Consider the following 16,163-nt stretch of genomic DNA (forward strand, 5'->3'; position numbering starts at 1 on the left):
AAATCAGGCTTCCAGCTCAGCAGGGAGTCTGCTTCTCCTTCTGCCATTCTCCCTGCTTGTGCTCTGTGTCTCTGTCTCTCTCAAATGAATAAATAAAATCTTCAAAAAAAAAAAGAGAGCCTGGATTAGATATGAATATTTCCCAACTCACCAAAGGAATAAGGAAAAGAGACATTATTGGTAAAAGTGGAGATTAGCAATCGTAAGTGAATAATTAGCACCTGGGATACATCAAGAGAAAGATTATAAGAAAGTATGTAGATAAACTGAACAAACAATGATAGACTGAAAACTTTAACAAAAAAAGTGAAGCAAAGAAATTATTATAAGTAGCACATATATGTGCAACTTCATATGAATCAACGTTAAGTTTTCAATTAAGGTTTTATTTGTCTAAGTCTTCATTATTCTAAGGAAAGAGGAGATTCTTAAAGGGTGCAGTAACACTCAAATCAACTGCAGATGCATTAAAGAAGCCAATTCTAAAATTCCAGATACAAGCTACATGATGATCACGATAAAAATCTTTACAGCATTTTTTATGAAATCTTTCTAAAAATCACTAATGGTCTGAAAGCTCTTTTCATTGCTGCCTTCATCTCTTTATTCCTGAATGTGTAGATGACAGGATTTAAAAAAGGAGTGAGAACAGCATCAGAGAGAGCAAGAAATTTGTCCATTTGGGAATTGGGATGTGGCCATGTATAGATAAACATGGTTGGACCAAAGAAAAAAAATACCACAGTGATGTGAGCTGACAAAGTGGAGAGGGCCTTGGGTGAACCACCTGAGGAATGTTTCCAAACAGTAAACAGGATGAAGATGTAGGAGATGAGGAGTGTGAAGAAAGAGCCAACACAAAGGAACCCACTGTTGACAGTCACCATGAACTGCAATCTGTAGGTATCTGTACAGGCTAGTCTAAGGAGACGAGGAAGGTCACAGTAAAAGCTGTCCAATACATTAGGACCACAGAAGGGTAAATTAACAATAAATGCTAGTTGGAACAGTGAGTGAATAATGCCAAGGGCCCAAGCAGCAGCCAGAAACAAAATGCACATTCGCGGGCTCATGATGGTCAAGTAGTGCAGAGGCTTACAAATGGCAACATATCTGTCAAAGGCCATGGCAATGAGCAGCACCATCTCCACGCCACCAATGACGTGGATGAAGAAGATCTGGGCAATGCAGCCTCCAAAGGAGATAACTTTGTGCTTTCTGAAAAGATCATAAATCATCTTGGGTGAGGTGGCAGAGCAGGCCCCCAAGTCAATGAAAGAGAGACTGGCCAGTAGGAAGTACATGGGGGAATGTAAGTGAGGATCGATGGTTACAGAAAACACAATGAGGATGTTTCCAGTCATGCTTGCCACATAGAGCACAGAGGAGACCACCAGGAGGAGAAGCTGGACCTCCCATGAATGAGTGAGTCCCAGAAACACAAACTCAGACACAACCGAGTGATTCCTTCCATCCATGGATCCAGCCAACTGGGCTGCCACTGAAATGATGAGAACTAACAATGTGAGAAAGAAATTATGATTCTCAGGAATGATAGTGGTATTAATTATTTATGTTGCATTACAAATGAGAACTACCTGGTAATCCAATTCTTCAGACTTCATAAGTAATGATGATAATGATGACAATGATGATGACATAAGCACAACTCAGGAGATCATATTATAACTGGAACTATCAGGAAAATCTCTCATTGCCTAAAATTAATAGGAGAATTTGGCAAGAAGAAAACCTTCACAGGTGCCTGTAACAATAAACAAAATATACAAGCAAGAAGGTATATTTGCTCACAAAAGAAAAAGAGACAGTAGGTGAAAATAAAATTTAATTACCCACAAAGGGAAATTATAGTTATATAAATTATATCTGACCCTACTTTCCCATATCAACATATTTCATCCCCCTTTTATGATCATTTTCAATTTCTTCTCTCTGTACAATTTACACTCAGAGAGTAGGATTGTGGGGAAACTGATTAATCAATGGATCACCATTTAGGAGTGAAAATTTTCTGAAACATGAGATAGGAATGAATTAAGGAGAAACACACTGTAGAACAGGATGAAGATTGAGATTAGGGACAATGAAACTGGGGAATAAGAAAACACCAAAACCAGTCAAGAGTAGTAAAAGGGGAGAAATGGGCTTTATCAAAGATAGAATTTCATTCTTTTTCATCACATCAGGTTCACTGCTTTTCTGAATCTTCCCATTTTTTTATTGTGGTAAAAATCATATAGCATGAAAATCTACGATATAAACCCTGCATAAGTGTACAGTTCAGTATTATTAAGTATATTCATCTGTGGTAGAAAAGATCCCTAGAATTTCTTCATCTTGTAAATCTGAAACTCAATACCCATTAAACAACAACTCCCTTTCCCCCTCCCCTCAACCCCTGGTAACCACCATCCTACTTTGTTTTTTTGAATTTGACTACTTTAGGAACCTCACAGAAAAGGAATCACATAGTATTTATTTTTGATTGTCTTATTCCACTTAGCATAATTTCCTCAGATTTATCAACCACACCTTCCCATTTTTTTTTTTAAGATTTTATTTATTTATTTGAGAGAGAGAGAGAGAGAGAGAGAGAGAGCACATGAGAGGGGGAGGGTCAGAGGGAGAAGCAGACTCCCTGCTGAGCAGGGAGCCCGATGCGGGACTCGATCCCAGGACTCTAGGATCATGACCTGAGCCGAAGGCAGTCGCTTAACCAACTGAGCCACCCAGGCGCCCCCACACCTTCCCATTTTTTAAAGTACTATCAAAATCATACAGAGATCTCTACTGGCCACTCTACTCAATAAAATTCCCCCTGGAACCTACACCTGGCCCTGCAAGACTTCTATCCAGACTTAAGATATGTACAAACATATCTCTATAGTTTGCTGTCCTCAAAAGTCAAATAAATGTTCTCAAGTATTTTTAATAAGCTTTCCCTGAGAGTTCCAGTACATAATGGTCAGGGTTTGTTTTTGTTTCTGTTTCTGTTTTTCTAACTTCTATAAGTCACAAACTCAATAAACCCACTGGAAAGACATAAATTGCACACATAATAGCTACAATATAAGGTAGTATACAATATATGCCATACAAACAGTAGAGAAAATTATTTGCTGAATGTGTGAGAAAAAAAAAGAAAGAAATTCAAAGGAAGGACAGTATTATCCAGTAAGGTCAAGGATTTCAGGAAGAGGATGGAATGTAATGTGTCCCTTTTTTTTAAGATTTTATGATTTATCTGAGAGAGAGAGAGCAAGAAGGGGGAGGGAGAGGGACAAGCAGACTCGTCACTGAGTGCAAGCCTGACACAGGCCTCAATCCCAGGAACCCAAGATCACAATCTGAGCCAAAATCAAAAGTCCAACCTTTAACCGCCTCAGCCACCCAGGTGCCCCCATGATGTGTCCTTTTAAATATGAGTGGGAAACACCTTAATCTGCAAACTGTAGTCTTTTGCTATTAACCATAATGCCTCAAAAGTTTTATTTTATTGTCTGAAGTTCCTAAGTGTAAAAGTCAGTAAATATTTCCAGAATGAAACATTGGTTAATAATCACTCCACACTCAGGAACCAGTGACTCTGACACTGTTTTTCCACCATCTTTGAAATAGATTGCACACATGGAAAAGAACATTTCTTATCTCTTATATCAAAACTGACAATAACCATAACTAATAGTCTCTATTCAGAGGCACCCCAACCTCTACAACATATACCTTGCTTGGGGATGGAGGAAACTTTTCTCCGCAAACCTACACCTAACACTCAATTTCATGAAGCTTGGCGATTATCTAAGAGGTAGAAAGAAATAGGGAAGAGAGGAAATAGAAGACAATATGAAAAGAGAGAAAGACACAAGGAAAGCAGAAATTAGAAAAGATACATACTGCAGTACCTGGGTGGCTCAGTCGGTTAAGCATCTGACTCTTGATCTCAGCTCATGTCTTGATCTCAGGATCATGAGTTCAAGCCCCATGTTGGGCCCCACACTGGGTGTGGAGGCTACTTAAAAAAATAATAATAATAATACACACACACACACACACTGATAGTGAAAGGAAGACAAAAAAGAAACCATAGAGGGACAGAGGGGGGAAGTTCAGAAGAGTTCAGATAAAATTAAACAGGAAGATCCAATTCCCACCTCTGAACAAGTGATTCAATTTGAAAAGGCAAACTCCTTCAGTACCTGCCCAACAGGCTCACAATTTCCTGTGACTATCACATATGATAATGAATGGAAAGACTGCTTTTTATAATGCAACGGAAATGGAAATTACCCAGAAGTTAAAACTGCTATTCTAACTTGAGAAGGCCACAACAGAGCTGTGAATAGCTTGGGCTTTGCAGTCTATGAAGCCTGTTTTAAATCCAGACTCCACTACATCTTGCTATATGAGCATGGGAAAGTTATTTAACTTCTCCAAGCCTCAGTTTCCTCATTTGTAAAAGTAGATCACAACACCTCTCTTGCAGGGCATGGTGGGAACTAGGTGATATGATGATATATGTAACATGTACCTAATGCAGTACCTACCATATTGTAAGGGCACAATAAGTGGTACCTAATAAGTAGTAAGGACCAGTTAGCTATATGTCCCAGTTCTGAGTTCCAAGTATTAAAATTTTTTTTAATTTTCAATACATTATTGTGAGATAATTAAGAACTGGTTTCAGTTTAGGTTTTCATGTCTAAGCTGCTGTCCAATAGCTTGAAAGGCTTCATTAGGGATATTTTCTATAGAATAATTTGCTCCTAAGTGGAGACACTGCTCAGGGCTTGATTTGTGAGAAGTTTGTGTCCTGACAATAAGAAGGGCTGTGCCATTTCCACAACCTCCCTACAGCCAAAGTCATGGATAAATTCTCACAAAAACTATTCTGAAGCCTTTCTTGACCACCTTAAATCATACTGGTCATTTGCACCTGCGTGGGGGTGAGGTGCTTCATGGAATTTCCAAAGGTGTGCTCATCCAGATAAAAATTTGCATAAACTTACCTAAAAAGAGGCAAACCCACAAAGACCTGCCTTTCAGGAAATAACTTGCTCCCTAACTCCCATTTTTTTTTCAAGATCCATTTAGCATCTTTAGTTATAACTGTTGCTAACCGTGTACAAATGGAAAACACAAAGAGTATTTATGCATGTCAAAAAATCAGTTATGGATGCAGATGGCAACTCAGACCAATGTAGTCCTAGTTCTGTTTATTCCTATTCTACTGTGCCTTCTTATTTAATTATTTTACTAATTAAAATGTACTTACTTAGTATCTATATCTTAGTATCTGTTAGTTGCTTGGTAAGACAATGCCTCTCTCACATCTTAAGTCAATATCAACAAGCATAGTGAGATGAATGCCACAGACTTAGCAAAACCTGAGTAAAGTGGAAGGAGAAAGCCACAGCTGTGGTGATCAGAAAGACAAAATGGAAAATGCAGCATTGAGCAGAACTTTTATAAATAATAATATTATAAAACATAAAGAGAGTCTGAAGAATCATTTCAAGCAGATAGCACAATATAGAAATGACAGTTAAGTTCAAGGTATTCAGATAATGGTGAAGAGTGCAGGTTGCCCAGAGAATGGGAAATGTTTAAGAGAACAGTAGAAAATAAGATGAAAAAGAAAGTTGAGACTACTTTTATTTATTTTTTTTATTATTATGTTATGTTAATCACCATACATTACATCATTAGTTTTTAATGTAGTGTTCCATGATTCACTGTTTGCGCATAACACCCAGTGCTCCATGCAGACCGTGCCCTCTTTAATACCCATCACCAGGCTAACCCATCCCCCCACCCCCCTCCCCTCTAGAACCCTCAGTTTGTTTTTCAGAGTCCATAGTCTCTCATGGTTCGTCTCCCCCTCTGATTTCCCCCCCTTCATTCTTCCCCTCCTGCTATCTTCTTTTTTTTTTTTAACATATAATGTATTATTTGTTTCAGAAGTACAGGTCTGTGATTCAACAGTCTTACACAATTCACAGCACTCACCATAGCACATACCCTCTCCAATGTCTATCACCCAGCCACCCCATCCCTCCCACCCCCCACCACTCCAGCAACCCTGTTTGTTTCCTGAGATTAAGAATTCCTCATATCAGTGAGGTCGTATGATACATGTCTTTCTCTGATTGACTTATTTCCCTCAGCATAATACTTTTATTTTACCTCAGGCTCTAACTTCAGATGATGGAGTACTGAGTACTGTTAATAAATAAAGGGGAATAAAGACTTAGAGTAAGGAATTAATGGATGAGACCAGTGCTGGAGGAAGATGATTCATTTGCCAGTGTGACAGATAGGCTGGAAGGAAAGGCCAAACAAGAAAAGAAGCCCAATTAAGAGACTGCTATAATAGAGTGGATCCGACTTGAGAAAATCTTCATCATATCACCAAAACCATCTCCACCCTTAGAATGGAGAAACCTTTGTTCTCTGATTTTCTTACCATTCTTATCCCCCTCACCTACCTGTTTTGCCAAGGGAACTAAGAGATCAGCATCACTAAAGATTCAGATTTGGTCCCCCAACCAGATCCTATTCAGGATCATTACAAACATACACAAATAGCTTTATAAAACAATGTCACAGTAAGAGTGAAAGCTAATTACAGTCCCAGAGGGCAGTGACCAAGTGATGCTGCAGAGATCTGGGATTGCCAGACTGAGATCACTTGACCTGGGGAATTATCACCTATGATCATTTTGGTTTTCCCAGTGTAGCTAAGCAGAGAGGCTATTAATGAGAAGAAAGAAGAGTTTGTACTTTTCTGACAAAGAGACTCTTTGCCATAATCTAGAACTATTTGGAATCTTTATTTTACTGTGACAGAAAATGCATTCCACAGAAAAATATAAAGTGGACTTTTGCATTTTTAATCATTTTATGATCATTTCAATAATACATATTCCATCTCAGGAATGTGAAAATACAGAAAAGTATTTTTAAAACCTTGAGGACAGAATATTTTGAGTTTTTTAAAAATATATTTTCAAATGTGAAAATAAAGTGATTTTGGAAATCAAGCCTTTTGCATATTATTTTATTGAATCCTTAGAATAGCATAGCAGAGTAAGCACTACTATTACATGCATGGCTTCAATTTGTGTATTAAACTAGATTATATAGCTAATAAAGCTTAGTTTCATCTTTGAAACCAAAACTACAAAATTCCTTCTTCAATGAATCATGGAACACTACAAAAACTAATGATGCACTGTATGGTGACTAATATAACATAACATAATAAAAATAAAAATAAAAAATAAACATTGCCAACAAAAAAAATTTTTTTTAATCTAAAAAAATTCTTTCTTGCTCTTCTTCTCTTGAACGTATTTTTGACACAAATTGTTCAAAGTACAGAATAAAGGTACAATATTACCCATGTATTTTATAAGGCAAAATCAAAGTATCAGGTAAGAACAATGCCACAACAAAAAAAATTAGCAGCCACATCACTTTTGAAAATATAGAATTCTAGTCTAAGAGAGCAGAAAAAGAAGTGTGTCCTCTTCTTTTCCTTCTACACCAAAGTGACAAGGCTCTCACCAAACCTCATTCATTATAACCCTTCTTTCTTGTGCACTCACGAACCACTCCAGCTTTCCCACCTCTCTCTCTTCTATATCATCTGTGCTTCCTTCTCTATTGTGTTGTTCTCCTCAGCTTTCACCATGTGTTATATCTTCCTTCTTACTAAAATCTCTTGATCCAACTTTCCTTTCTGGCTATTGCTCCATTTCTCTAAAGACCTTTGCAGGAAAATTCCTCAAAAGAGTTGCCTCTGCTCTCTTGGTCCAATTCCTCTCCTGTGTTTTCTTTCAAATTCACTCCAATCAAAATTTGCCCCAGAACCTCCACTAAAACTGGTCTTTCAGTTCTCCCATGACCTCCATATCAAAATCTAATGATCAAGTCTTAGTCCTCATCTTTTAACCATTATCTACTCCAATCTTCATGTACATTTTGTTCACTTGGCTTCTCAGGTACCATACAATCCTGGTTTTCCTACTATATCACTGGTGGTTCTTTCTTAGTCTCCATTAATTGTTATTCACTCTCCGACCTCTTGATTTTTAAGAATACCAGGGCTCATGTCTTTTCTATCTATATTCATACTCCAGGTTTTCTCATCTAGTACCATGCCTTTAAATAACATCTGTGTATCAGCTCATATCCTCAATGGGGGAAAACTGAGAGCTTTTCCTCTATAGTCAGGAACAAGACAGGGATATCCACTCTCACCATTACTATTTAACAAAATACTGGAAGCCTTAGCCTCAGCAATCAGACAAGAAAAAGAAATACAAGGCACCCGGGGTGCCTGGGTGGCTCAGTCGTTAAGTGTCTGCCTTTGGCTCAGGTCATGATCCCAGAGTCCTGGGATCAAGCCCTGCATCGGGCTCCCTGCTCAGCGAGAAGCCTGCTTCTCCCACTTCCCCTGCTTGTGTTCCCTCTCTTGCTGTGTCTCTCTCTGTCAAATAAATAAATAAAATCTTAAAAAAAAAATTTTTTTTAAATACAAGGCACCAAATAGGCAAGGAAGAAATCAAACTTTCACTATTTGCAAATGACATGATACTCTGTATAGAAAACCCAAATGACTCCACCAAAATATTGCTAGAACTAATACATGAATTTAGCAAAGTTGCAGGACATAAAATCAATGTGCAGAAATCAGTTGCATTTCTATACACCAATAACAAAGCAGCAGAAAAAGAGATCGAGGAATTGATCCCACTTACAATTACACCAAAAACAGTAAGATACCTAGGAATAAACTGAAACAAAGAGGTAAAAGATCTGTACCCTGAAAACTATAGAACACTTATGAAAGAAATTGAAGAGGACCCAAAGAAACGGAAAAATACTCCATGCTCATTGATTGAAGAACAAATATTGTTAAAATGTCTATACTACCCAAAGCAATCTACACATTTAATGCAATCCCTATGAAAATACCACCAGCATTTTCCACAGAGCTAAAACAAACAACCCTAAAATTTGTACAGAACCACACACAAAGACCCCAAATAGCCAAACTGATCCTGAAAAAGAAAAGCAAAGCTGGAGGCATCACAATTCCAGACTTCAAGCTGTAAAAGCTTGATTATATTAGAAAGATGACTACAAAGCAGTCATCAACACAGTATGGTACTGACACAAAGTCAGACACAGAGATCAATGGAGCAGAATAGAAAACACAGAAATGGACCCACAACTCTACAGTCAGTTAATCTTTGACAAAGCAGAAAAGAATATTCAATACAAAAAAGTCCCTTCAACAAATGGTGTTGGGAAAACTGGACAGCAACAAGCAGAAAAATGAAACTGGACCACTTTCTTATACCACACATAAAAATAAATTCAAAATGAATGAAAGGACCTAAATGTGAGACAGGAATCCATCAAAATCCTAGAGGAGAATACAGGCAGCAACTTCTTTGACCTCAGCCACAGCAACTTCTTACTAGACATGTCACCAGAGGCAAGGGAAACAAAGGCAAAAATGAACTATTGGGACTTCATCAAGATAAGTTTCTGCACAGCGAAGGAAACAATCAAGAAAACTAAAAGGCAACCTACAGGATGGGAGAAGATATTTGCAAATGATATATCTCAAGAACTTATCAGACTAAACACCCAAAAATCAAATTATCCAGTTATGAAATGGGCAGAAGAAATGAATAGACATTTTTCCAAAGAAGACATACAGATGGCTAATAGGCACATGAAGAAATGCTCAACATCCCTCATCAAAAGGGAAATACAAATCAAAACCATGATGAGACAGTGGTTTATTTATTTATTTACCTCATACCTGTCAGAATGTCTAAAATTAACAACTCAGAAAACAACAGGTATCGGCAAGGATGCAGAGAAAGGGGAACACTTTGGCACTATTGGTGGGAATGCAAACTAGTGCAACCACTCAGGAAAACAGTATAGAGGTTTTCCTCAAAAAGTTAAAAATAGAGCTACCCTATAATCCAGCAATTGCACTATGAGGAATTTACCCAAAGGATACAAAAATACAGAATCGAAAGGGTACATGCATCCCGATATAGCAGCATTATCAACAATAACCAAACTATGGAGAGAGCCCAAGTGTCCATCGACTGATGAATAGATAAAGAAGAAGTGACATAGGGGTGGCTAGGTGACTTAGTCAGTTAAGGGTCTTTCTTCAGCTCAGGTCATGATCCTGGGGTCCTAGGATTGAGCCCCCTCCCTGTCTGGCTCCCTGCTCAGTGGGGAGACAGTCTGCTTCTCCTTCTGTCCCTCCTCGTGCTCTCTCTCACTCTCTTTCTCTCGCTCTGTCAAATAAATAAATAAAATCTTAAGAAAAAAGAAGTGAGATACACACACACACACACACACACACACACACACACACACACAGTGGAATATTACTCAGCCATCAAAAACAATGAAATCTTGTTATTTGCAACAATGTGGACGGAGCTAGAGTGTATTATGCTAAGTGAAATCAATCTGAGAAGGACAAATGTCATATGATTTCATTTATGTAGAAGTTAAGAAAAAAAAACAGAGGAATATATGGGAAGGAAAACTGAAAAGAAAGGGAAGCAAACCATAAGAGACTCTTAACGATAGAGAACAAACTGAGGGTTGACGGGAGGGAGGTGGGTAGGGGACGGCTAAATGGGTGATGGGTATTAAAGAGGGCACTTGTTATAATGAGCACTGGGTGTTATATGTAAGTGATGAACCATTAAATTTAAATAATTAAAAATAAAGCGACCAGGTTAATCATAAAAATAAATACATAAATAAATAAATAACATCTGTGTATCAATCTCTTGCTCATATTTCTACCCTGTATATCAGACTTGCTTATCCAGATATCTACTTTACATTTCCACTTGGATATCCAAAAAGCATCTTAGATGTAACATGCACACAGTTGAGCTCCTGCTCAAACCTACTCCTTCATCTTAAGTGATGACAAATCCATCTTTCCAGCTGCTTATGTCAAAAAACTTGGGAGTAATTTCTCTAAAATTCAATATCCATCAGCTGGTAAATTGTGTCAGCTAACCAAAATCTCATATCTTACCATTTGCATTGCTACCCAAGCTACAATTTCCCTCTTCCCTTAATCTGCAACACAGTACTAACTTACCACTGCTTAGACCATTGCACCACTTTTCGTAGATTATTCTTAGCAGGACAACCAGACATAAAAGTAATATTTTTTCCTTTTTTTTTCCAATTTATTGAAAAAATTCAATTTAATTTTCAAGGCGGGGCTTGAACTCACAACCCTGAGATCAAGACTTGAGCTGAGATCAAGAGTTGGATCCTCAGTGGACTGAGCCACCTGGGTGCCCCAAAGTTAATTTTAAATGTAAAAGATATCATGTCATCTCTCTGCTCAGAAACCTCCAATGATCCCCCTTTCTCATCTGTTACAATGGTTTACAGAATCCTATATGATTTTGCCTCACTTTAACTCCATGAATATTCTCCTACTATTCTCCCTCTTTTATATTGACAAAGTCACACTGGCCTTCTTGCTATTTCTTGAATACAACCAAGCACTTTAGGCCTTTGTACTGACTATCCTCTCTGCCTGGGATGTCCTTCTCCCTGATATTTACATTGATAATTCACTCACCTATATCAAACCTTTGCTCAAGGACACCTTCCCAACGATGCCTATCCCCTGACTACCCTACTCAGCAGTGCAACCCACTCCTCACAACTCTAGAGTTTCAGATTCACCTTAACCTTCTCTATTATACCGGTAGTGCACTTATTTCTTTTTAACTTACCATAGAACTTACTTGTTTATTTTGCTTATTATTTATTGCCTGGATAGCTCCACATGGTAGGAATTTTATATACATATATAAAATATATATACATATTATATATATAATATATATTAAATATATATTTTTCAACTGAGATATCCCAAAAGCCTACAATAATACCTGACACTCAGTAGGCACTTGGTATTTGCTGCATAAATGAAAAATTGAAAAGGGGAGATGGAGGGAAAAGGAGAGGGAGAGAATGAGAATCACTCCTGGGTTTCTTGTTTTCATAACTGAATAGAGAATAGTGGAAGAAGACACAGTTTTCAGTGATGATAATAAATACTATTTTGCATTTATTCAGTCAAAGGACATATGAAAGGTGCTAGAAGATATATTACACATGAATCTGATCTCAGAAGAGATAAGGACTATGTTTTACATAATAGTGTAGTATAAAATGGTTACAGATCAGAAGGGAAATGATTATTCACTAAATGGTGCCAAGAAAATTAACAAGCAAAGATCCTCTCCTATTATTTCCACTAAAAATAATTTTCAGGTGGATAAAGTATTTTAGAAATACATACTCATGGATATGCTTTAGGTATTAGAATGGAAAAGGACTAAGAATAAAATTTAGTCACAATAAAGAATAAAAATATAAAGTCACAATTTGAAAGCTCCATGAAGTTGGAGTGACAAAATCACTACTTTCATGTTGCAGAACATGATAGGTTAAAACAACAAACTGAGGGAAATATTTTGAACACAGATATGATAATAAAGGAGTTAGTGTCATCAACATATATGTGAGACTGGTAAATCAATATGACAAAAGTAATATTCTATCTATGGGGATGGGGAGGAAGAACACGTCAGAAAGGTTCTAATTCAAATAAGAAAAAACATGTGACAATTTTTTGCCTGCCCTCAATCACTTTTCCCCATCTCCTCCATTTGGGAAATGCTCCTCCTCAAATTCATGTAGTTCTTTGGAGGCTCTCAACCAGATTACATTGGTCCCTGCCCACTTGGGTGGGCATGTGATCCCGACCTAGCCCATGGGAGACCTGTCATAGAGCTAAAATAATGCCATGTAGGATCCTTTTGCTGGGTTTTAATATGGAGCTGAGAAAGAAAACCCTTCCCTTTTCTATGAGGTTGCTCTGCTGGAATGATTTAAACTTGGGAATTATTTGCAGCCTCTCCTCTCTCCCCACACCATACATAAAGAAATCTCTGTGTATTTCCATCTCTTTGTGTCTTCCTTAATTACTTTCATAAGTGTTCTGTAGTTTCTAGAATATAGAGCCTTTACCTCTTTGGTTAGGTTTATGCCTAAGCATCTTACGGTTTTTGGTGCAACTGTAAATGGGATCAATTCCTTAATTTCTCTTTCTTCAGTCACATTGTTAGTGTATAGAAATGCAACTGACTTCTGTGCATTGATTTTGTATCCTGTCACATTGCTGAATTAATGTATGAGTTCTAGCAATTTTGGGGTGGAGTCATTTGGGTTTTCCACATAAAGTATCATGTCATCTGCAAAGAGTGAGAGTTTGACTTCTTCTTTGCCAATTTGAATGCCTTTTATTTCTTTTTGTTGTCTGATTGCTGAGGCTAGGACTTCTAGTACTGTGTTGAACAATAGTGGTGAGAGTTGGCCTGACCTTAAGGGAAAAGCTCTCAGTTTTTCCCCATTGAGAATGGTATTTGCTGTGGGCTTTTTGTAGATAGCTTTTATGATATTGAGGTATGTTCCCTCTATCCCTACCACTTATGGATTGGAAGAATAAACATTGTTAAAATGTCTATGCTGCCCAGAACAATCTACACTTTCAATGCAATCCCTATCAAAATACAATCGACATTTTTCACAGAGCTAGAACAAACAATCCTAAAATTTATATGGAACTAGAAAAGACCCCGAATAGCCAGGGGAACGTTGAAAAAGAAAACCAAAACTGGGGCATCCCAATGCCTGACTTCAAGCTATATTACAAAGCTGTGATCATCAAAACAGCATGGTACTGGCACAAAAACAGACACATAGATCAATGGAACAGAATAGAAGGCCCAGAAATGGACCTTCAACTCTACAGTCAACTCATCTTCAACAAAGTGGGAAAGAATGTCCAATGGAAAAAAGTCTCTTCAATAAATGGTGCTGGGAAAACTGGACAGCCACATGCAAAAGAATGAAACTGGACCATTCTCTTACACCATACACAAAGATAAACTCAAGATGGATGAAAGACCTCAATGTGAGACAGGAATCCATCAAAATCCTAGAGGAGAACACAGGCAGTAAACTCTTCAACCTCAGCCACAGCAACTTCTTACAAGACAAGGGAAACAAAAGCAAAAATGAACTATTGGGACTTCAGCAAAATAAAAAGCTTCTGCACGGCAAAAGAAACAGTCAACAAAACTAAAAGGCAACCTACAGAATGGGAGAAGATATTTGCAAATGACATAACAGATAAAGGGCTGGTATCCAAAATCTATAAAGAACTTATCAAACTCAACACCCAAAAAAACAAATAATCCAGTCAAGAAATGGGCAGAAGACATGAACAGACACTTCTCCAAAGAAGACATACAAATGGCCAACAGACACGAGAAAATGCTCCACATCACTTGCCATCAGGGAAATTCAAATCAAAACCACAATGAGATACCACCTCTACCATCAGTTAGAATGGTTAAAATTAACAAGACAGGGAACAACAAATGTTGGCATAGATGTGGAGAAAGGGGAACCCTCTTACACTGTTGGTGGGAATGCAAGCTGGCACAGCCACTCTGGAGAACATTATGGAGAGGTTCCTCAAGAAGTTAAAAATAGGGCTACCCTAAGACCCAGCAATTGCACTACTGGGTATTTACCCCAAAGATACAGATGTAGTGAAAAGAAGGGGCACCTGCACCCCAAAGTTCATAGCAGCAATGTCCACAATAGCCAAATTGTGGAAGGAGCCGAGATGCCCTTCAACAGATGAATGGATAAAGAAGATGTGGTACACAATGAATCATGGAACACTACATCAAAAACTAACGATGCTATGTATGGTGATTAACATAACAATAAAAAATTAAAAAAAAATAAGATGTGGTACATATATACAATGTAATATTACTCAGCCATCAGAAATGATGAATACCCACCATTTGCATCGACATGGATGGAACTGGAGGATATTATGCTAAGTGAAATAAGTCAAGCAGAGAAAGACAATTATCATATGGTTTCACTCATATGTGGAATATAAGGAATAGTGCAGAGGACCATAGAGGAAGGGAGGGAAAACTGAATGGGAAGAAATCAGAGAGGGACACAAACCATGAGAGACTCTGGGAAACAAACTGAGGGTTTCAGAGGGGAGAGAGATAGGGGTGTGGTAGCTGGGTGATGGGTATTATGGAGGGCACGTGTTGTGATGAGCACTGGGTATTATACGCAACTAATGAATCAATGAACACTACATCAAAAACTAATGATGTACTATATGGTGGCTAACTGAACATAATAAAAATAAAAAACAAAATAAATTTAAAAAACAGATGAATGGATAAAGATGTTCTTCATATATACAATGGAATATTACCCAGCCATCAGAAAGGATGAATACCTACCATTTACATCAACGTGGATGGAACTGAAGGGTATTATGCTAAGTGAAATAAGTCAATCAGAGAAAGACAATTATCATATGGTTTTATTCATATGTGGACTATAAGAAATAACACAGAGGATCATTGGGGAGAGGAGGGAAAACTAATGGGAAGAAATCAGAGAGGGAGACAAACCATGAGAGACTCTTGACTCTGGGAAACCAAACTGAGGGTTGTGGAAAGGGAAGTAGGTGGGGGGATGGGGTAACTGGGCAATGAGCATTAAGGAGGGCATGTGATATGACAGGCACTGGGTGTTATACGCAACTAATGAATCACTGAACACTACATCAAAAAACTAATGATGTTGGCTAATTGAATTTAAGTTAAAATTTATGTGTAAAACAAGAAAATAAGACCAAGGTATAGAGATAAACAGAGTTAAAAGAGAGAGGGAGTGAACGATAGAGCAAAATCTGAGTGTAAAACTGAGTCCATGAGGCTGGAGACCATGAGGCTGATTCCACTATTGGATATCCCAATAACCTGAGTCAATAAATTCCTTTTTTATAAAATACTTTATTATTTTTTTCTGGGGCACCTGGGTAGTTCAATCAGTTAAGCGTCTGCCTTTGGCTCAGGTCATGATCTCAGGGTCCTGGGATGGAGCCCCAGGACCAGCTCCCCACTCAGTGGGGAGTCTGCTTCTCCCTCTCTCCTTCC

At 37.9% G+C, this 16,163-nt stretch overlaps 1 protein-coding gene across 1 annotated transcript; it reads right to left on the minus strand.

The window, feature by feature from the left end:
- Window positions 1–539: 539 nt before the first annotated feature.
- LOC116640773 (olfactory receptor 4F3/4F16/4F29-like) lies at window positions 540–1,478 on the minus strand. Its single transcript, XM_032417995.1, has one exon. It carries the CDS (start codon window positions 1,476–1,478, stop codon window positions 540–542), a length of 939 nt encoding a protein of 312 aa, XP_032273886.1.
- Window positions 1,479–16,163: the final 14,685 nt, after the last annotated feature.

Source organism: Phoca vitulina, unplaced genomic scaffold, assembly GCF_004348235.1.
Source record: "Phoca vitulina isolate PV1807 unplaced genomic scaffold, GSC_HSeal_1.0 scaffold20, whole genome shotgun sequence".
In the NCBI taxonomy this organism is placed as follows: Eukaryota; Metazoa; Chordata; class Mammalia; order Carnivora; family Phocidae; genus Phoca; species Phoca vitulina.

Coding starts and splice junctions, on each gene's coding strand:
- LOC116640773 (XM_032417995.1), bottom strand. CDS start 1,478: ATGGATGGAAGGAATCACTCGGTTGTGTCTGAGTTTGTGTTTCTGGGA.